The 21,702-nt window shown below is 46.5% G+C and overlaps 1 protein-coding gene across 1 annotated transcript in view; it reads left to right on the top strand.

Moving 5' to 3' along the window:
- dnah2 (dynein, axonemal, heavy chain 2) overlaps positions 1 to 21,702 on the top strand; it is a gene marked incomplete at its 5' end in the record, with an annotated part of 216,531 nt that overhangs the window by 61,494 nt on the left and 133,335 nt on the right. The window contains 11 exons of the mRNA XM_084165815.1: positions 269 to 457; positions 1,208 to 1,355; positions 3,822 to 4,014; positions 9,460 to 9,660; positions 9,948 to 10,104; positions 10,187 to 10,361; positions 15,194 to 15,357; positions 15,584 to 15,745; positions 16,391 to 16,494; positions 18,962 to 19,118; positions 20,303 to 20,385. Of these exons, the coding sequence (XP_084021941.1) occupies positions 269 to 457; positions 1,208 to 1,355; positions 3,822 to 4,014; positions 9,460 to 9,660; positions 9,948 to 10,104; positions 10,187 to 10,361; positions 15,194 to 15,357; positions 15,584 to 15,745; positions 16,391 to 16,494; positions 18,962 to 19,118; positions 20,303 to 20,385 (1,733 nt within the window). The remainder of the gene's footprint in view (positions 1 to 268; positions 458 to 1,207; positions 1,356 to 3,821; positions 4,015 to 9,459; positions 9,661 to 9,947; positions 10,105 to 10,186; positions 10,362 to 15,193; positions 15,358 to 15,583; positions 15,746 to 16,390; positions 16,495 to 18,961; positions 19,119 to 20,302; positions 20,386 to 21,702) is intronic.

Here is a 21,702-nt window from a genome sequence, read left to right as displayed (position 1 = left end):
GGTAACCTTCTGTGATTTGATTTGTACTCACAAAGTGGCTAGCAAGATAATATTATGGGGTAATTTCATTTTTGAAAATGAAAACTGTCCATCTAGAAAATCACTTCATTTAGAACTTCACCTGTGGAACAAATTACCAATAGATGAGATTAAGTGGTTGAGTGAATTCATGATGGACAGATAATAGTAGGTGTGTGTATGTGGGGATTTGTGTGCTTGCGCGCGCGCGTGTGTGTGTGTGTGTGTGGTGCTTGTGTGTGTGTCTCAGGTCCAGCAGCACTGGGTTGTGTACACAGAGAAGATGGACAGCATGGTGGAGGAGGCTCTCCGTCTCAACGTCAAGTGGTCCCTACAGGAGCTGTCCAAGGCCATCAACGGAGACAGCAAGACCTCCCCCAACCCCCTCTTCAGGGTGCAGGTGGTGCTACGCCAGGAAGCCCCTGGGGCCACCTCACAGGTAGAGGGACACACAAATTCACACACACACACGATTCATGAAAATACACAAACAGAGAAACACACACAATCACTCAATCACACACACACACACACACACAGTTTTTTTACACTCATGCATAAGCATTGCAGATTGTAATAGACTTCAAGGCAATTCTCAACACATATATTTTGTTTACACTCTTAACAGAGATTCTAGCAATATTACCCCTACGCGTACTAACCCCCCCCAGACAAGAGTCTTATATTTTAAAGCAGAACAACGTCATCCATTCTCAGTGTAAGATGTCATATGATTTTGTAGCATTTCCAAGGTTTGAGTCGCACTAAATAGTCGGCACTATTTAGAATACAATGGAAGAGAACATATTTTGTCCTTGTCTAGCAAACGCAGAGCTCTACGCAGTGCAGGTTGTTTTACATATGAAGATAGCATTATAAATCAAAACAGGACACCAAGACTCTCCCTCTCCCTCTCCCTCTCTCTCACTCTTTATAAATCAGCCGTGCCATATGATTTATGCTTTATGTATGTAAAATATCTGCATCATTGATAGGCTAGGATTCTTTATACAGGAGGATTAATTTATGTTATTACAAATTAAACGTATTAGAAATGAAATTATAGCAGGAGAGCTCGTTAGGTCTTTAAGCCTAGAGGCAAAAAGTATTGATTGCTGCAATGGTGTAAGTAGTAATGGTTTGTGTGTGTGTGTGTGTGTGTTTTTTTGTGTGTGTGTGTGTCCAACAGGTGGAGTTCTCCCCCACTCTACAGAAACTGGCTCAGATTGTGAACAACATCAGTTCTCAGCTGATCAGCACCATCTCTGTGTTCAAACGCCTCCCGGACCTCCTCACACGCAGACGCTCACAGAGGAAACCTGTACCCTGCATCATAGGTAACACACACACACACACACACACACACACACACACACAGACATAGGTTAGAGACCCCTCTCACCTCACTGTTCCACGTCTCACGCGACCTCCTCCTCGACCCATCCTTATGTTCAGTTCTCTTTATTGTCGCTTCTGACCCCTCACCCTTCCTCACCTCACCCCATCCATCTTTCATTTTTCACTCCTTCTCTTTATCCAGATCATTTAATCTCTTCATCCTCACTCCATCCCCCTTTTACTCCTTACCTCTCATTCCATCCCCCTCACTCCATCCTCACCCCTCACTCCATCCCCCTCACTCCATCCTCACCCCTCACTCCATCCCCCTGTCCATTCATCCTCACCCCTCACTCCATCCCCCCGTCCATTCATCCTCACCCCTCACTCCATCCCCCCGTCCATTCATCCTCACCCCTCACTCCATCCCCCTGTCCATTCATCCTCACCCCTCACTCCATCCCCCCGTCCATTCATCCTCACCCCTCACTAAATCCCCCTGTCCATTCATCCTCACCCCTCACTAAATCCCCCTGTCCATTCATCCTCACCCCTCACTCCATCCCCCGTCCATTCATCCTCACCCCTCACTAAATCCCCCTGTCCATTCATCCTCACCCCTCACTAAATCCCCCTGTCCATTCATCCTCACCCCTCACTCCATCCCCCGTCCATTCATCCTCACCCCTCACTCCATCCCCCTGTCCATTCATCCTCACCCCTCACTCCATCCCCCCGTCCATTCATCCTCACCCCTCACTAAATCCCCCTGTCCATTCATCCTCACCCCTCACTAAATCCCCCTGTCCATTCATCCTCACCCCTCACTCCATCCCCCGTCCATTCATCCTCACCCCTCACTCCATCCCCCTGTCCATTCATCCTCACCCCTCACTCCATCCCCCGTCCATCCATCCTCACCCCTCACTCCATCCCCCGTCCATTCATCCTCACCCCTCACTCCATCCCCCTCACTCCATCCTCACCCCTCACTCCATCCCCCGTCCATCCATCCTCACCCCTCACTCCATCCCCCGTCCATTCATCCTCACCCCTCACTCCATCCCCCTCACTCCATCCTCACCCCTCACTCCATCCCCCGTCCATCCATCCTCACCCCTCACTCCATCCCCCGTCCATTCATCCTCACCCCTCACTCCATCCCCCTCACTCCATCCTCACCCCTCACTCCATCCCCCGTCCATCCATCCTCACCCCTCACTCCATCCCCCGTCCATTCATCCTCACCCCTCACTCCATCCCCCTCACTCCATCCTCACCCCTCACTCCATCCCCCGTCCATCCATCCTCACCCCTCACTCCATCCCCCGTCCATTCATCCTCACCCCTCACTCCATCCCCCTCACTCCATCCTCAACCCTCACTCCATCCCCCTGTCCATTCATCCTCACCCCTCACTCCATCCCCCGTCCATCCATCCTCACCCCTCACTCCATCCCCCCGTCCATTCATCCTCACCCCTCACTCCATCCCCCGTCCATTCATCCTCACCCCTCACTCCATCCCCCCGTCCATTCATCCTCACCCCTCACTCCATCCCCCTGTCCATTCATCCTCACCCCTCACTCCATCCCCCTGTCCATTCATCCTCACCCCTCACGCCATCCTCCTGTCTATTCATCCTCAATCCTCACTCCATCCCCCGTCCATTCATCCTCAATCCTCACTCCATCCCCCGTCCATTCATCCTCACCCCTCACTCCATCCCCCTGTCCATTCATCCTCACCCCTCACTCCATCCCCCGTCCATTCATCATAATCAAACAGTCAGGAGATGGTGGACTGGAGCAGGCCAGAGGTAGCCCCTCTCCATAGCTCTGAGTGTGTGTGTGTGTCCAGCCATATCCCATCGAGGGGGAATGCTCGTACAGCTACTGCTGTTAGCTCCTGAACCCCAATCAACATAGTCTAGTTGATCCCTAGTGACACGCGCCAGGCTGTAAAACATGTTCACTCATGAAAAGCCTTTTTTAACAAGTGTAAGTGCCTGTTACAATGTGTCAAAGGTGCGTCAACTCACTGTATTTAACAACGAATGTGTGGAAGCATGCACTATGTAGTCGAGTGTACAGTTACTGTATGTATCTACCATATGGTGAGCTTGTGGTAGAAGGTGCCTTTATCCACAGATCTCAGATCAGGTTGACATACTCCAAGTTGTAACCATAACCATCTTTATTGATTTATCCAGGCTTGTCTCATTGAGATAAACATATATTTGGCAAGAGAGAGGATGGACTGAATTTAAAGAATAAAAAATTAATATCTGTATCAGTTAGGGGCTTCTACTTACTCCATATAGTAATATCTTTGGAATCCCCTCTCTCTCTCTCTCCCTCCCCCCAGAGCAGGATAAGGACATTTCAATATGCTCCTCTATAAATATAATGTGCTTTGGCCTGTTTTACATGATGATTCCTCTTTTTCTCCTTCTCTAACCCCAGAACAAGATGAGGAGATCGGTAAGATTCAGGCAGCGGTAGCAGCAGGAATGACGGCCAACGCAGGCCACCTGCAGGCTTACCTGAAGACCTGGGACAAACACAGAGAGATCTGGGAGATCAACAAGGACCCCTTCATCAGGAGATACCAGCGCCTCAACCCCCCCGTGTCCTCCTTCGACGCCGACATCGCCAGGTTTGACCCTCTAACAGCTAGGGAGGGGAAGGGTGTGTTGCCAGATCAGTGTTTGCTTTAGCTTTAGCAAACTGTTGTTCATTGTAATGAATTACAGTTGTGTTGGCTAAAATAAGAACAGATGTGTGTCACGTACGTTAAGGAACGGGACGGACCAAGGTGCAGCTTGAAAGGCGTACATGTTTATTAAAGAATAAACACACGACACAGTAACCAAAATAACAAAACTTAACCGTGACGGTCCAAAGGCTAATACACAAGCCTACAACAGGAACACAACAAAAACCCACAACACAGGCAGGAAAACTGGCTGCCTAAGTATGATCCCCAATCAGAGACAACGAGCGACCGCTGCCTCTGATTGGGAACCACACCCGGCCAAACATAGAAATACGAAACCTAGAAATTCACACCCTGACCAAACTAGCTAGAATACTATAGGCCAGGGCGTGACAATCTGGCAACCAGGTAATCTACCTCAACAGGGTTGGAAGAGTAGAAGTTGTCCTTAGCCAGTCACAGATCTAGGATCAGCTTACACTACAAAACTGACCTTAGCTACATAGCCACGGGAAGATGTTTTGAGTTTTAAAAAAATACATATTTGCAGGCTAACAATAAAATACAATACCTAATGTGATAAGTAGCCTAAGCATAGGACAAAATTTGGTAACAGTAGTTAATTAAAATACATTTGCCAAAATGATATAATTACTCCTGTCTATACATAAATAAATAAAATCATTCAAAATACAGAGGATCATTAGCTTCTTTTAAGCTGTGGATTGTTTCAAATCACAAGCGTGTAGGTCTATATGCCTAGTTGGGAAGCCCGTTATTTGGGCTGTGCGCTTGGCAACAGACCTAGCTGAAGTGAGATGAGGCTGTCAGTGAAAAGCAATGCATCTAAAATATGTGTGAAGATAATGTGTCTCGAGTATAATTGGAAATGTTGAGACAAGAAGAAGGGGAGGGGTGGGTGGCGTAGATATTGGATCTTCTCTCTCCAGAATGCGCTCAGCTTTCTCCCGCCAATTCTTGCGCATTTATTGTTTTTTATTGTGTTAATTGTTTGCCCTTTGATAGTTTATTTGATAAATTCCCCATTACACACACTGAGTGTACAAAACATTATGAATACCTTGACATGGACTGACCAGGTGAATCCAGGTGAAAGCTATGATCCCTTATTGATGTCACTTGTTAAATCCACTTCAATCAGTGTAGATCAGCGGTTCCCAAACTAGAGGTCGCGCCTTGACCCAGGCTGCACTTGACTGTTGCACTTGAATCATTCCCACGGTGAACGGCTAAGCCCGCTACGCTATGAAACCACACACTATTGCAGTGACTTTGATATTACCGGTCACAATTGATATGGTGAAAGCAATGTGTGGGGAGGCAGAGGCACAGAAACTCACATCAATACCTTTGTCAGATAACACTGTGAAACTAAGAATTGATGCTATAGCTAGAGGAAACTCTGACTGAATGACTCAAATTCCCCACCTTATGCTCTCTAAATGGACGTTAGCTGTGAGGGCCGAGATGCCCATTCATTGACTTTTGTTCGCTTCATGTCGGGGGATTCTATTCACAAGAACAGATTGTTCTGTCGATGTTTCCCGAGCATGAAATGGCACAGAGGATGTTCAGTTTGCTGAGTGGCTATATTGGCGAAAAACAGATTCCATGGGATCGAATGGTGGACTTTTGCACAGATGGGGCTACATCTATCACGGGACGGCGGGCAGGCCTCTGCATTCTAGTTCTGAATTTGTCTCCCTCTGCCATATGGACGCATTGTATGATACACCCACTGAGCTATAATGGATACACCGAGAGCAACTGGCGGCGAAAGAGCTGAGCACAGAACTCGGAGATGCGCAGCAGGTAACTTCGATTGTAAACTACATCGCGCACGCCTGTTCGCAAAACTATGTGGAGAAATGGAATCAGAGCATGACAATGCTCTATTTCACACTGAGGCTTAGTGGTTATCGAGGGGGAATGTCGGAAAGATTTGTTTACTTGAGAGAAGAACTGTTGTGATTCGCAATGGATGTCAAAAACTGATTTTGTTGACTTTCTGTGTAATGAAAAGAAAATGTGTGTCCTTGCCTATGTAACAGACATATTTGGGAAACTGAACGAACTGAACGCAAGCATGCAGGGGAAATACAAAAAAATTATAAAGATGAGTGACCGAATCAGCGAAATCCGTTTGACTGTGATCCTGGCTCAGTTGACATGCCGGTAAGTGAAACCGAACAGCTGATGGAGCTGTCATGTGACCGAATGCTGCAGACAACGCATTCACGGGTCATTATGGAGGCGTTTTGTTTCCTGACTCAAAGGGAATACTGTGCCGCTGATTCAGTGCTCTCTTCTGTATTAAAAACAAATATAGATCCAAGTTGGATGTGACAGGAGAGATGAGGTGCGCACTGTCGGCCACGCCCCCTGACTTTGAGAAGCTCCAACGCGACATGCCATCTCGTTAGTGGTGGTGAGATAAGATAAATGATGTCAGACTAATTTGCAATTGACTATCATAGCCCCACATTAGGGGTGCACCTTAGGAAGGTGTTCTTAATGTTTTGTACACTTAGTGTATGTCACCAGTAGTAAATGTACCGTTAATCCTCGTCATTTGGTTACATTCATTTCTGTTAATGCATGGATTAATTAAGCCTACAGTAATTTACCGTTCTCATTCTCTAAATGGAAATGTTGCTACACTTGTGAGAAACAAGTTTTGGTTTATTTCATACCATTAGTTTTGTCAATTTTGTCATTGTATTTTGTTTGGAGCGCTCCATGTGAGCAATGAGCCTGTGTCTGGTTTCTCTGTCCTCTTAATGTTGACTGAGCATGCGCCTGAGAATGCTTAGAAGTAGGCTAACTGGCCTGCTGCGTGCAAATGTAGGAAAGTGCCCATTTGGGGATGTCTGATTTCTGATTGTCTTAACTCACCACCACCAAGCTGAGCTTCTCAGTCATTTTTTCTTCACCTCACACAGGAAGTCAATGAAGTCTGTTTTTTATTAAATCTATTGTGAATGATAATAGTTCCTCACCGTATTTGAAAAATCTTTCCAACACTCTCCCCCTCGATAATCATCAGGCCTCGGTGTGAAAGAGCAGAATGTCATGCTCTGAGGATCCAATATATCCAGTGGAAACATAAAATAACTGAACACATTTCCCTTTGCGCAAAAACAGCTGCGTCTGTCCCCCGAGCTCACTGGCCCGGGAAACTCTGAAGGCCCAGAATAGGCTAGTGGCCCAGAATAGGCTAGTGGCCCAGAATAGGCTAGTGGCCCAGAATAGGCTAGCGGCCCAGAATAGGCTAGTGGCCCAGAATAGGCTAGCGGCCCAGAATAGGCTAGTGGCCCAGAATAGGCTAGCGGCCCAGAATAGGCTAGTGGCCCAGAATAGGCTAGTGGCCCAGAATAGGCTAGTGGCCCAGAATAGGCTAGTGGCCCAGAATAGGCTAGTGGCCCAGAATAGGCTAGTGGCCCAGAATAGGCTAGCGGCCCAGAATAGGCTAGCGGCCCAGAATAGGCTAGCGGCCCAGAATAGGCTAGTGGCCCAGAATAGGCTAGCGGCCCAGAATAGGCTAGTGGCCCAGAATAGGCTAGCGGCCCAGAATAGGCTAGTGGCCCAGAATAGGCTAGCGGCCCAGAATAGGCTAGCGGCCCAGAATAGGCTAGCGGCCCAGAATAGGCTAGCGGCCCAGAATAGGCTAGTGGCCCAGAATAGGCTAGCGGCCCAGAATAGGCTAGTGGCCCAGAATAGGCTAGTTCATACAGTGTTGCACTTCACTAGTGATAGCTCAAGTCAAGACAGGTATAAAGGGAGGCAGACAGGTGGAGTAAAGAGATTCATGCTATTGAAAAACCTGCATTTTCAGTTTTTATTCATCGGCTTTATGTATTTTTACTTAGTTGACAATGGAAGTTATAGTCCTACTGCTACATTGGCCTATAGGCTATCTCTGAGTTCCATGCGCTCATTTCTTTAACAACAAATGGATCATGGTGTATCAATGTGTTCATATGGCAGAGGCTGGTGCTCTTGCATTAGTTTTATTTTTACTTTTAGATTTCTATCATTTTAATTCCGATTTGTATTATTAACCATGTGACAATAATTTTGAGAAACAAAAACGTCATTATTTAAATGAAACTGTTCCACGAAACTGGCACGCAGATCAGTAGAAATGGTAGGATAAATTGTAAGCTTCCCTAAACTTGAAACTCACGCGCCACCTAGGAATAGAGCATTGTGAACAGAGCGCACATTTCTTTGTACTGCATAATTACAACGGGTGTGTGTGAGAGAGTGAGAGAGAGAGAGAGAGAGCATGTGTTGCTTGCTAGACTAGTGGGTTAGTACACCTACGTGTTTGACATGGGCAGGAGCAGGCCTGTGAGCCGAGGGCGAGAGAATGCCATGTTCCTAATTTTATATTATTCCCATTCCCTTTTCGCCTAGAATTGTAAACTAATAGAAAATAGAAGTGGAAAACTATTGCGAGCACTGCTCCAGATCACTTGATATCCACCACAAGGGGGAGAGAAGAGGGGAGAGGAACAGAGAGGGAGAGAGACTAACTAAACTGTCTATCGTACAACAGAGCGCGTGTCTGACTCCAAACCCCCACAACTGAATAGATCAGAGCATATCATGAGCGCACGGATCATTTTTTATTGCAACAATACAAATGCAGCCCAAATTCCTGCCGTTTTCCCTTACCACCAGGGGGTGCTGCACCCCTACTTCCTGCGGCTATGGTTAGATCAGCATCTAGGAGCAGGTTCATCCTACTCCCACGGGAATGGATAGAGAAGAGAGAGGGTCCAAACCAGACCCAACTGTCCCTGTGTCCTGTCCGTTAAACATATAGATCATGTCATATGGATGTGCATGGTAAACATGTTGGAGACTAGCAGCAGATGAGACGATGAGACAGTCAGTGAGAGTGTGCAATATTGTCTTATGGATTTGTCTGAGATACTGTAAATGGTTGGAGAGTCAACACTCCATGTGTGTACATCACACGCCGGTCTGGCTCAGCAGTTTCCTATTGACCCTTGTCAATAGAACAATCAGACCATGTTGCTTTGATCCTTTGTGGTCTTTTGTTTGATGGTAATTCATTTGCCGTTGTATTTTAGTGTACTTTACTGTATTATACAGTACAGTATTGGACATAGATAATTATGTTAGTAAACAAAGTATAATCTTTAGGCTACAGAGGAACAGTGTATTGGTTCCTATTGAAGTCAAAGTACGGTCTTTATCTTGTACATATACTTAAAAATGTACACATCTTCACTCTCTCTCTTTCTCTCTCTTTCTCTCTCTCCCTCTCTCCCCCCCCCCACCCTCCCCTCCCCTTTCCCTCTCCACCCTCCCCTCCCCCCTCTCCTCCCCCAGGTACACGGAGGTGGCCAACAACGTTCAGAAGGAGGAGACGGTGTTGAGTGTTCAGTTTGTGCTGCTGGACTGTGCTCCCCTGAAGTTCAGCCTGGTGCAGCACTGTAACGAGTGGCAAGGCAAGTTCACCCAGCTGCTCAGCCTCATGGCCAGCACCAGGCTCAAAGAGCTGCACATCTTTCTGCAGGAGAACGCTCTCAGGTGGGTGGGGAAGGTGGGTTGTGGAGGGTGGGGCTGGGAGTGTGTGGATTCCACTTTATAAAAGGTTTATGAAGAGTTTATGGGCCTTAAAGTTGTAGTTTGTTTAAAGTGGGACAAGTGTGTGTGGTGTAAAGGCATATATGTGGTATATAGCTAGATTATAGGCCTTTTGATTTGTGATGTGTCATAAACGTTTTATTTGCAGACATCTTCAGAGTCCATGAATGTGTACTGTATGTGCTGTTAATGATTGAAAAGGGTCAATAAACTATTATGTGTGTGTGCAGGCTGAGCAAGCCCCCACAGTCCCTGGTGGAGCTGGGTGAGAGTCTCAAGCTACTGGAGACTCTACAGGGAGACTTTCAGAAGATAGAGAGCCAGATACCTCCCATCCATGAACAGTTTGCTATCCTAGAGAAGTACGAGGTCACCGTGGACCAGGCTGTGAGTAGCAGATGGACGGACACCCAACCCCCCCACCCCACCCCACCCCACCCGTTTTAACCCCCCCTCTCTCTCTCCCCAGGTCCATGAGATGTTGGAGGCTCTGAACGGGGAGTGGGTGTGGTTCCAACAGGTGGTGATAGACAGTGACATCATGCTGAAGAAACAGAAGGACAAGTTCAAGAGCAGCCTAATCTTCTCAGCAGAGGAGTTTAAGAAGAAAATGCAGACTACCGTCCAGGACTTCAGCAGCTCAGGTCATCTGCTAGCACAAATAGCCATACACACATATCTCACACACAGCCATACACACATATCTCACACACAGCCATACATAGAGTAGATATCTCACACACAGCCATACATACACTAGGCAGATTATCTTACAGTATTTCTGCACACCAGGGTTGGAGTCAATTCCATTTCAATTCAGGGGATACATTTTCTGTTTAATTCCTGTTAAGGAATATACAGTGAGGGAAAAAAGTATTTGATCCCCTGCTGATTTTGTACGTTTGCCCACTGACAAAGACATGATCAGTCTATAATTTTGATGATAGGTTTATTTTAACAGTGAGAGACAGAATAACAACAAAAAAATCCAGAAAAACGCATGTCAAAAATGTTATAAATTGATTTGCATTTTAATGAGGGAAATAAGTATTTGACCCCTCTGCAAAACATGACTTAGTACTTGGTGGCAAAACCCTTGTTGGCAATCACAGAGGTCAGACGTTTCTTGTAGTTGGCCACCAGGTTTGCACACATCTCAGGAGGGATTTTGTCCCACTCCTCTTTGCAGATCTTCTCCAAGTCAAGGTTTTGAGGCTGACGTTTGGCAACTCAAACCTTCAGCTCCCTCCACAGATTTTCTATGGGATTAAGTTCTGGAGACTGGCTAGGCCACTCCAGGACCTTAATGTGCTTCTTCTTGAGCCACTCCTTTGTTGCCTTGGCCGTGTGTTTTGGGTCATTGTCATGCTGGAATACCCATCCACTACCCATTTTCAATGCCCTGACTGAGGGAAGGAGGTTCTCACCCAAGATTTGACTGTACATGGCCCCATCCATCGTCCCTTTGATGCGGTGAAGTTGTCCTGTCCCCTTTGCAGAAAAACACCCCCAAAGCATAATGTTTCCATCTCCATGTTTGACGGATGGTGTTCTTGGGGTCATAGGCAACATTCCTCCTCCTCCAAACATGGCGAGTTGAGTTGATGCCAAAGAGCTCCATTTTGGTCTCATCTGACCACAACACTTTCACCCAGTTCTCCTCTGAATCATTCAGATGTTCATTGGCAAACTTCAGACGGGCCTGTATATGTGCTTTCTTGAGCACGCTGCAGGATTTCAGTCCTTCACGGCGTAGTGTGTTACCAATTGTTTTCTTGGTGACTATGGTCCCAGCTGTTTTGAGATCATTGACAAGATCCTCCCGTGTAGTTCTGGGCTGATTCCTCACCGTTCTCATGATCATTGCAACTCCACGAGGTGAGATCTTGCATGGAGCCCCAGGTCGAGGGAGATTGACAGTGCATTTGTGTTTCTTCCATTTGCGAATAATCGCACCAACTGTTGTCACCTTCTCACCAAGTTGCTTGGCGATGGTCTTGTAGCCCATTCCAGCCTTGTGTAGGTCTACAATCTTGTCCCTGACATCCTTGGAGAGCTCTTTGGTCTTGGCCATGGTGGAGAGTTTGGAATCTGATAGATTGATTGCTTCTGTGGACAGGTGTCTTTTATACAGGTAACAAGCTGAGATTAGGAGCACTCCCTTTAAGAGTGTAATGTTTTCTAATGTTAGACAGCCCACTGTAGCCAAACTACTCTTGATATATTCCATTACCCTTTGCGAGATATGAGATAGATGAGTGCAGGCGAAATTGACGCGCTGTCTGATGTAAGACAATGGCTACATACAGTACAGAGGGATACACACTGTACAGACTGTATGAGGACATGTCAGTAGCACCATAGGGGTAGTGTGTGTGTGCGTGCCTGCATGTGCGCGCGCGTGTGTGTTTTGGTGTGTGGGGAGGTTGTCTCTTGTCTTGGTTGACAATGATCTTCCCAGCTGGTTCATAACATCACCCCCCCCCCAGAGGGCTGGATGGCATGTTCTCTGTCTCTCTCCATGTCTGACATTCTGTCTGTGCCATCCATCATTGTAGGGAGGTTTATTCCCTTCCTTTTGTTTATTCTGTTATTTTCTGTTTCCATTAAAAATCTGATTGAACTCGCTGCTCCTCCTCCACAGGCAAACACACACACACGCACGCACGCACACACACTTCTACGACTCAAAACAAGACGCCGTGCCAAACCGTATCAAAGAGGACAAACCTCCTGTCCTACTTTTCTTTTACCTCTCTCTCATCCCTCTCTCTCTCTCTCTCATCACTCTCTCCCTCTCTCTCTCTCTCTCTCTCTCTCTCTCTCTCTCGCTCTCTCGCTCTCTCCCTCTCTCTCTCCTCCTCCCCTCTCTCTCTCTCTCTCTCTCTCTCTCTCTCTCTCTCTCATCACTCTCTCTCTCTCTCTCTCTCTCCCTCTCTCTCTCCTCCTCCCCTCTCCCTCTCTCTCTCTCTCTCTCTCTCTCTCTCTCTCTCTCTCTCTCTCTCTCTCTCTCTCTCTCTCTCTCTCTCTCTCTCTCTCTCTCTCTCTCTCTCTCTCTCTCTCTCTCTCTCTCTCTCTCTCTCTCTCTCCTCCCCTCCCCTCCCCTCCCCTCTCTCTCTCTCTCTCTCTCTCTCTCTCTCTCTCTCTCTCTCTCTCTCTCTCTCTCTCTCTCTCTCTCTCTCTCTCTCTGTCTCTCTCTCTCTCTCTCTCATGTGAACACAGAGAGAGATGTGTGATGTCTCATTGTTTTTGTCATGATAGAGTTACATTTCCTTCCTATCTCTCCTTCTCCTTCTCCCGGCTCTCTCTTACACACTTTCTCTCACCACATCTGAATCGAAAAGTTTTAGACTTTCAACACATCTCGGAATGTGAACCATTCCCCTTGTCCTCACTGTGGGAAAGTTGTGCACGTTACGGTGTGCACGTTAGAACAGTCAAATTCATCATATCAAGTTCCACAAAGTCACCTCACTTTGTGTGTAATCACAATTCTATTCCACTGTTCTATTCCAGAACTTGTTGAAGGTTACTTCTCTCACCCCAGCCTTCCCGTCAGCTCAGAACCTGTTGAGAAGAGAATGGTGGGAATGTTTGGAAGGTGAAAACAATGGCTGTGACTGTGGCACTGGGAAGGTTAATGAGGCCAGCAGGCAGCCTTTGTTCTCTGGGACATTAGTATTCAGGTCCAGACCACCTCCACACACACGCACACACACACACACACATTCACTCTACAATAATAGCACAGTACACAGACGCGAGCACACATACACACACACACCACATTCTACAATAATAGCACAGGACACACACACACGACACACACGATAATATCCCAGTCAATTGGGTCAGCCACATCATATTCATTCTCTGTGTGAAGGGCACATCACAGTCAAAGAGAAGAGAATGAACTGGTCTGATGGTTTTATACAGAGACAATCTCAGTCTGTGAATAGTCAATGAATAAAGTCCATCAAATTCTCCCATAGCCTTAGTACGTACCTCAACACTAGCCTGATCCCAGACAGCACAAACAGATCTGGGACCCGCACCAGCCCAATGCAACACGTATAGTATAGAGAGCTCTCCAGTCTAGTGAGGATTATAGAATCAGTTATTCCCTCATTACAACTCCAGTCACTACTAGTACCATCATGGCTGTAACAATAGCAGCAGGCAGTCGGCCAATGAAAGGCCTAATTGAATGCAGATAAGAGGCTGTGGTACAGTGCTGGTGGTGGTGGTGGGTCTGCCTCTGACAGCCTGGGAGTTGGGGTGGGGGCTGGGCCTGGGAGTTGGGGTGTAGATGGGGCCTGAGTTGGGCTAGGGATGGGGCTGAGTTGAACTGGGGATGGGGCTGGGCCTGAGTTGGGCCTGGCTGGGGATGGGCCTGGGAGTTGGTCTGGGGATGGGGATGGGGTCTGAGAGTTGGGCTGGGACTGGGGATGGGGCCTGAGAGTTGGGCTGGGACTGGAGGGCAGTGTGTGTGGGGTCATGGGAGTTCGGGGCCTTTGTGGGGATCTGTCAGGGGCCGACTGGGGGACCTGGGAACCCAACCAACCCTCTCACAGGGGTTCACAACTCCCCTTTTTCTCCTCCTCTCTCTCGACCTCCCTCCTGCTCTTTATTTTATCTCTCCCCTCCTTCCTTCTCTCTCTCGACCTCCCTCCTGCTCTTTATTTTATCTCTCCCCTCCTTCCTTCTCTCTCTCGACCTCCCTCCTGCTCTTTATTTTATCTCTCCCCTCCTTCCTTCTCTCTCTCGACCTCCCTCCTGCTCTTTATTTTATCTCTCTCCTCCTTCCTCCTCTCTCTCAACCTCCCTCCTGCTCTTTATTTTATCTCTCTCCTCCTTCCTCCTCTCTCTCAACCTCCCTCCTGCTCTTTATTTTATCTCTCTCCTCCTTCCTCCTCTCTCTCAACCTCCCTCCTGCTCTTTATTTTATCTCTCTCCTCCTTCCTCCTCTCTCTCAACCTCCCTCCTGCTCTTTATTTTATCTCTCTCCTCCTTCCTCCTCTCTCTCAACCTCCCTCCTGCTCTTTATTTTCCTTTTCTCTCTCCTCTTCTCACCTTCCCCCTTCTTCATCCATCCCTTCCTCAGGGGGTTAAGTCGTGACACACTGACCTCTGGGCTGAAGCTGTGAAACAACATGAATGACACAGAGGGAGAAACACTTCTTCTCTACTTCCCTTACCACACGCTGTTGAGTTAAACAGCACAGATTACCATCGCTGAGACAATCACACTGTTTCTCTACAGTGAAATCTGCTCAAGGTTACTACAGACAGTATTATACATTGTCACGTTTACTGCAGTTGAATTAACAGCTCTGCTTACAGTTTGCATGTATCAGTATCTCTCACGTGTGTGCAGTTGTGTGTGTACTGTGCTGTATATGTATGTATGTATGCAAAGTATACACATTATAAGGGTTCATGTATTCATGTATGTACTGTGTGTACTGTACTGCAGGTCCGTTTGGTAGTGTGGTGACGTGTGAGTTGGCCCTGGAGAAGGTAGCAGCGCTGAGAGGCCAGCTGGACACGCTGAAGGGGGAGGAGGGATCCATCCGCCACGGCCTGGGCATCTTCAAGATAGAACAGCCCTCCTCTAAAGATGTACAGACCCTGGAGAAGGTACTGTAGAGAAGGCCCACAATGAGAGGGGTGCATGGTCGCACATTACATAGATGAGGTGACAAGGGGTTTCCCCATTTATTTTTTCCATTCATGTAGAGAGGAAGGAGGACCAAACAATCGGATGTTTTATAGATAAGCCCCTCCACCTTCTGAAGGTAGGATTGTGGTAGGATGTGCATTGCGCTGTAAAGGTGATGTGCGTATGTGCTGTGTTGTGTTATAGGACCTAGACTACCTGCAGCAGGTGTGGGAGATCACCCAGCAGTGGGATGCCCACTGGGATGAGTGGAAGGCGGGTCAGTTTGTCACCCTGCAGACAGAGAGCATGGAGAACACCGCCCAGGCCATGTTCAAGAAACTACACAAACTCAGCAGGGAACTGAAGGTCAGTGTCTGTCTACCACAGCTACAGTACACATGTCAATTATTCTACTCTATGTTCTTTCCAATGATCTTCTCTGGATTGGTAATGCTATGTATTGGCCGTTGAGAGGCTTTGAAGCCATCAGTCGGCCATATTGGAATTAATGGAATTCTACAGTATTTCAATTAAATGTTTCAAGGACAAAATTATATGTATTTAAATATTTTTTTGTTGTAGTTGGGACAGTAACATTAATACAAAAAAAAGATATATACTTTAAGGAAAATGTTTAAATATATATATATTTTTTATGTTGAACTCACATAATATAATTTAAAAGTATGCACTAAGGTGTCTGTAATAGAATAAATGTGTCAAAAACAAATGTAGACATGAATTAATTCATTTCTATAGCTTCCTGGTTTCAATACAGCGCCCCCTGTTAGTCATCCAGGGTTTATACACATCATTGGTTCTATCAAAGTACTCTGCATGGTACTGTACTTTTCCCTCAAGTCCAAAACTGCTTTTTGATTCAGAATGACACCAAACAGGTCCCTCCAAACAGGTCCCTTGCATTTGTTGTGCAATTTTGGTCATGAAGTAGACTTTGTATTTTGTTATGTAGTAAACTTTTGCAGTGTTGTTGTTGTTGTGTGCCTGCAGGATAAGCAGTGGGAGATAGTTGACTTCTCTAAGAACAGGATTGACCAGTTCAAGAGAACCATCCCCCTCATCTCTGACCTGAGGAACCCAGCCATGAGGGACAGGTAAGGCCAGGAGAGAATAATATGTCCTGCTGACAGTCCTCACCTCAAATACTGTGTAGAAGTCCACTTACATTCTCATACACAGACAGTGCAGTCTGCTCCTCCCATAGCACTCATTCTCCTCACTGTACTTTGAACCTCAAATACACTACAGCAGTTAGGAGAAGAGCATCTGCTAAATAACTTAAATGTAAATGTAAAGTAAACACATCGCCTCATACAGTTCAGTTCAGTATTCTCCCCCCAAGGTTGTGCTTCTCTGTACAATAATGTCAAAAACTCAGCAGGGTTTTCTACAAGATGTCTATACCTACCTGTGGATTTCTAAGCCTTCAGCTCTTCCCCAATTACCCAGTTCTTCCCCATGTGATGCGTGATTTGAAGGAGTCAGGTGCAGCAGGGTAAATCACAGTATACAGAGTTTATTCCGTAATACATTGTTATGCAGGATAGCGTAAACCAGTCCAGTGCGCAAAACAGGCGCACTGGAACAAACATGCACACAGGGAAAATACCCCGGCAATACAAAATACTGAGCTCAACCGAGCTACTAATCCTCACAATGAACAATCACCCACAAGGACAAGGGGGGCAGAGGGAACACTTAAACGCGTACTAATGAGGGGATATGAACCAGGTGTGTGTAATTGACAAGACAAGACAAATGGAATGATGAGATATGGAGCGGCAGTGGCTAGAAGGCCGGTGACGCCGAACGCCGAAGCCTGCCCGAACAAGGAGGGGAGGCAGCTTCGGAGGAAGTCGTGACACCTCAATCTTTTTTCTCCGTCCCTTCCCCAGTTCCTATCCTCACACTGAGCCAAGGGGGCTGGCGCCAGTCCCTGCCTGGAGGATTGTAAACACTCACTGGGCTCCCCCAATTTTTTTTTCACTCACTTTCCCAGAGGTTCTACAGGACATCAGTTCCTCCTAAAGGAGAGAAAGAGATCTGAGTGCAAGATGGTGGGGTTGGGTTGGGTTGTGTGTCTGGTCTGGTCTGTAGTTAAGGAAGGGCTGGTGTTTTGGGGTCCTAGTCACGACTTCACTTCCTCCCATCAGCCCCCTCTGATTGGTTGTGGCGTTCCCAAAACAACGTTCCCAACTTCCCATCCATCCAGCTCGATCCGGAATGTTTTGACAGGGAACCTAAAGACAGGGAGAGGGAGAGAGAGAGAGGGACGTAGAGAGAGAGAGAGATTTCCGAGATAACGTTGTGGCCTATCGGCACTGATGTAACCTTCTGAAAGATCCTTCCTGACTGGGCCGCGCTCTGGGGAATAGAAGAAAATAAACAGAGGATTACATCTGACGGAGAGAGAGAAAAAAAGCTGAAAAAGAGAAAAGACAGAAAGAGAAAACACATTTTCTATTGTAGAGAGAGAGAGAGAGAGAGAGAGAGAGAGAGAGAGAGAGAGAGAGAGAGAGAGAGAGAGAGAGAGAGAGAGAGAGAGAGAGAGAGAGAGAGAGAGAGAGAGAGAGAGAGAGAGAGAGAGAGAGAGAGAGAGAGAGAGAGAGAGAGAGAGAGAGAGAGAGAGAGAGAGAGAGAGAGAGAGAGAGAGAGAGAGAGAGAGAGAGAGAGAGAGAGAGAGAGAGAGAGAGAGAGAGAGATGGTGGTGGGGTTGGGTTGGGTTGGGTTGTGTGTCTGGTCTGGTCTGTAGTTAAGGAAGGGCAGGTGTCTTGGGGTTAAAGTCAAGTGGTGCTAAGGTACCGTGGTGCTGTGGGTCTCTAAGGGGTTTCCTAGTGAGAGGAATCCAAGCTGTGATTAAATGGCAGAACATAGCCAGAGGCTGACTTCTGGCACATATTCCTTATCTATCCTCTTCCTCCTTCTCCCTCCTCCTCTTCCATTAATACTCCTCCTTCAATGTGTCAATATTATCAATCACCATGACAGTCAGTGCTTTGACCCACTAAAGTTATAGGACTGCATCCATAATATCCAGTTACATGATGGTACCACACCCTCCATGTTTTTATAACTGTAAGCCTCACTTCACACAGACAAGATTGAATACAATATAATATAACTACCCAACTTGATAGGAACATTGGACCTGTGGTATGATCCCAAAAGTAGTCCAAGAAAATCACATCAAACATCAAACATTGGTAAATCTGGTCTCTACCAGTCATTTCTTATTTTTGTCAATAAAGTTTCTTATACATTTTTTATCAATATGACATTACACCATTACATAACACTAATAACAACAAAAACATAACCAACAAGACAGCAAACAGGACAGCACCTTTCAACCATATATCAGTGGTTGGAATATTAAACAGCAAATAAAAATACATAAATAATAATATACAAAAGTAATAAAAAATAAAATAAAAACACCCAATACACATACATTTAAACATCCATCCCTTCAATACGCTCTTTCCTCCCCACTCCTCTACCTTCATACTCTACAGTGTGTGTCCTGTTGAGCTGGTGACTGTTCGTGGTTGTTGTTGCCAGGCACTGGAAGCAGATCTGCCACGAGGTTCAGCGGTCGTTCGACCACACCAGTCCAGAGTTCACCCTGGAGAAGATCGTGGCCCTGGGCTTGGAGCAGCACGCTGACAAGATCTCTGAGATATCCGGAGCCGCCAGCAAAGAGCTCTCCATAGAACAGGTCAGAGTCAGACCCTTCTCCTTTACACTCTCTCTCCCTTTCTCTCACTCTCTCTCGTTCCCTACCTCTCTCTCCTCCTCTCTACCTCCCTCTCTCTCTCCCTCTCTCTCGTACCTACTGTACAGGATTAACAGCAAAGTGTAGTCTTTTTCAATAGCACGTTAATCATGGACTCCCAGTCCCAGCATCTCTCAGCCTCTAGGGTCTGAAGGTTCAGTCATCGGAGCCTTTTGCTTTGGTTATAAGGGACAAAGGTCCAAATGTAATTACTCACTCCTGATCTTGGAAGTCTTCAGGGAGTGTAATGGCACCTCATCTGTGATCACAGCATATCAAAGCATTCAGTAAGGTCAGTGTAGTGTTAGAATGATGAATGGCCCACAGGTGCAGTGTACATCTGCTCTTATAACCAGGGTAGTTGGGGTCACTTCCATTTCTATTAAGTCAATTTGTGACTGAATTAAATTGGAATTGACCCCAAACCTGATTATAACCCCCAAGTACAGTCTTAACTAAGAACCATAAGGGGTTAAGTTAGCCTGGTCCCAGATCTGTTTGTGCTGTGTAAGCATCTCTGAGGGTCTCTCTCTCGGTCTCTCCCTCTCCCCCCTCTTTCTTTCTCTCTCTATCCCTCCCTTCCCTCGCCCCAGCAGCCTTTAACCCTATGAATTCCCAGACACAGCGCTCCCCTCTCACAGAGGTTACATCAACACAGATATGGTGTGTGAATACCATCGGCCGCCAGGGAACAGAGGCATTTGAAATAGCCCCCTTGCCCTCCCTCCAAGCCCTCCTAGCCCCTCAAACCCCAACGCGGTTCATTGAGAAGTCATGGAGGAGGAGAGGGAGAAAAAAAAGAGAGAGAGAGAGAGGGAGGGAGAAAATAAAATGGGTAGAGACACCATGGCCATGTAATGCCTCTCACTGTAGGTACCTGCCAAGATCAATGGTTTCCTGTCTTAAGAGCTGCTTCAAGCTGCTGCTGATTCAGAAATCATCATAAAAGAAGGGGTGCAGATCAGATCACCCGCAACACACAAGCACACGCACACGCACACGCACACGGTTGCATACACACACGCACACACGCGCCCTCCAGCGCCTCTCAGAATTTGCACTTGAGATCAGTTCCGTCTGTTAACATTAGCATTCAAACGTTGACTTTTTTTCTCTTCTCCTTCCAGTCGCTGGAGGGCATCTCCATGACATGGGAAGAGACGTCCCTGGACATCGCACCTTACAAAGACAAGGGCCACCACAGGCTGAGGTAAGTCAGTCTGCCCCCGCAGGGGAGGGAAAGAGGGGTCAAAAGTCACAGAGTTAAAGGTCAGGGGTCAGAGAGATGCATGTCACCCCAGTAACAAGGCCTCAATGAAAAGGTTACTTGCCTCTTGGCGTTTTGCCGAGCTGAACTGAAAATATTCCCCCTTGTGAAATTCAGGGCTCGTTATTCTGGGCTGCCCGTTGGCCCGGCAACTTCTGCCGAGCTCACCGGGCCAGTTAAACAAACTTTCATATGGCCCACTTGGGCCAGTACAACTCCAAAACAGAAAAAATATATATATTTGTATTTCATCCTTCACAATCTTCCCGACGTCTGATGATTCACACTTGTTATCAACCAGCATTCGTTTTCCGAGGCTACATCCTGGATACTCGCGCCAGACCCGTCTCAGCGGAGGCGGGAAGCTCATCAGTTCAGAGTTGAACATCGGCATGTGCATTCAAAAGGACCTCCACCTGCTTTTCAGTCTTTTTTCATATCAGACACAGCGATGACATAACTAGCAAAGAAAGATCTACTTAGGCCTACGCTAAGGAGCTGCTTGCTTGTCAAGACATGAATATTATTTACACAAATCACTTGCTGGTTAAGTTAAATACAGGAATAAATACAGAATATTGTAATAATGCTATTCTGTAGTCTATATAATTGTTTAAAAACCATATTAATTCCCGAAGCAGTTAATGAGCTATGCCGTTTATTAATTAGCTGAATATCAACTGTCGGGTGGTAATCCGCGCAACTCCTCACACAGCTGGTTGCTTTGCTGCGTGGAAAGAAACGTGTTTTAATAAGCCCAGTCACTCCGCAACATTCCTAAATGCAATCTCGGGAAAAGACAACAGTTTTGACGACAGTTATTGAAAAGAGCAGGATCCCAGCTTTACAGCTGTATGATTTATTTGTCAACACCAATTTTTGCGCAATTGGCAGCGTTTTACAATCCTAGTATCTGGCATGACCATTTTTAAAAAGTCAGCGGGAAGCGCATCGGCCATTGGAATGCATAAACGGTAGGCCTATATTCACTGTAAAGTTCACACAATTACACTGTATTTATAAACACTGTAAAAATCACATGATTTTTTTGGTGCCACTGGGAGTTTTTTTTTTAGGACATTAAACCATCAACAAGATCATATTTAGAGTCTGTGATCTAGCTAATCAAATCAATTCACATTTTATTTGCCACATACACCGAATACAACAGGTGTAGACATTACCGTTAAATGCTTACTTACAGCCCTTAACCAACAATGCATTTATTTTTTTACTAAAAAGGTAAAATAAAACAACAAA

Source organism: Coregonus lavaretus, assembly GCF_964263955.1.
Source record: "Coregonus lavaretus genome assembly, chromosome: 7".
Lineage (NCBI taxonomy): Eukaryota > Metazoa > Chordata > Actinopteri > Salmoniformes > Salmonidae > Coregonus > Coregonus lavaretus.
The sequence above is the reverse complement of the archived record's forward strand: the minus strand, read 5'-3'. Positions and strand labels throughout refer to the sequence as shown.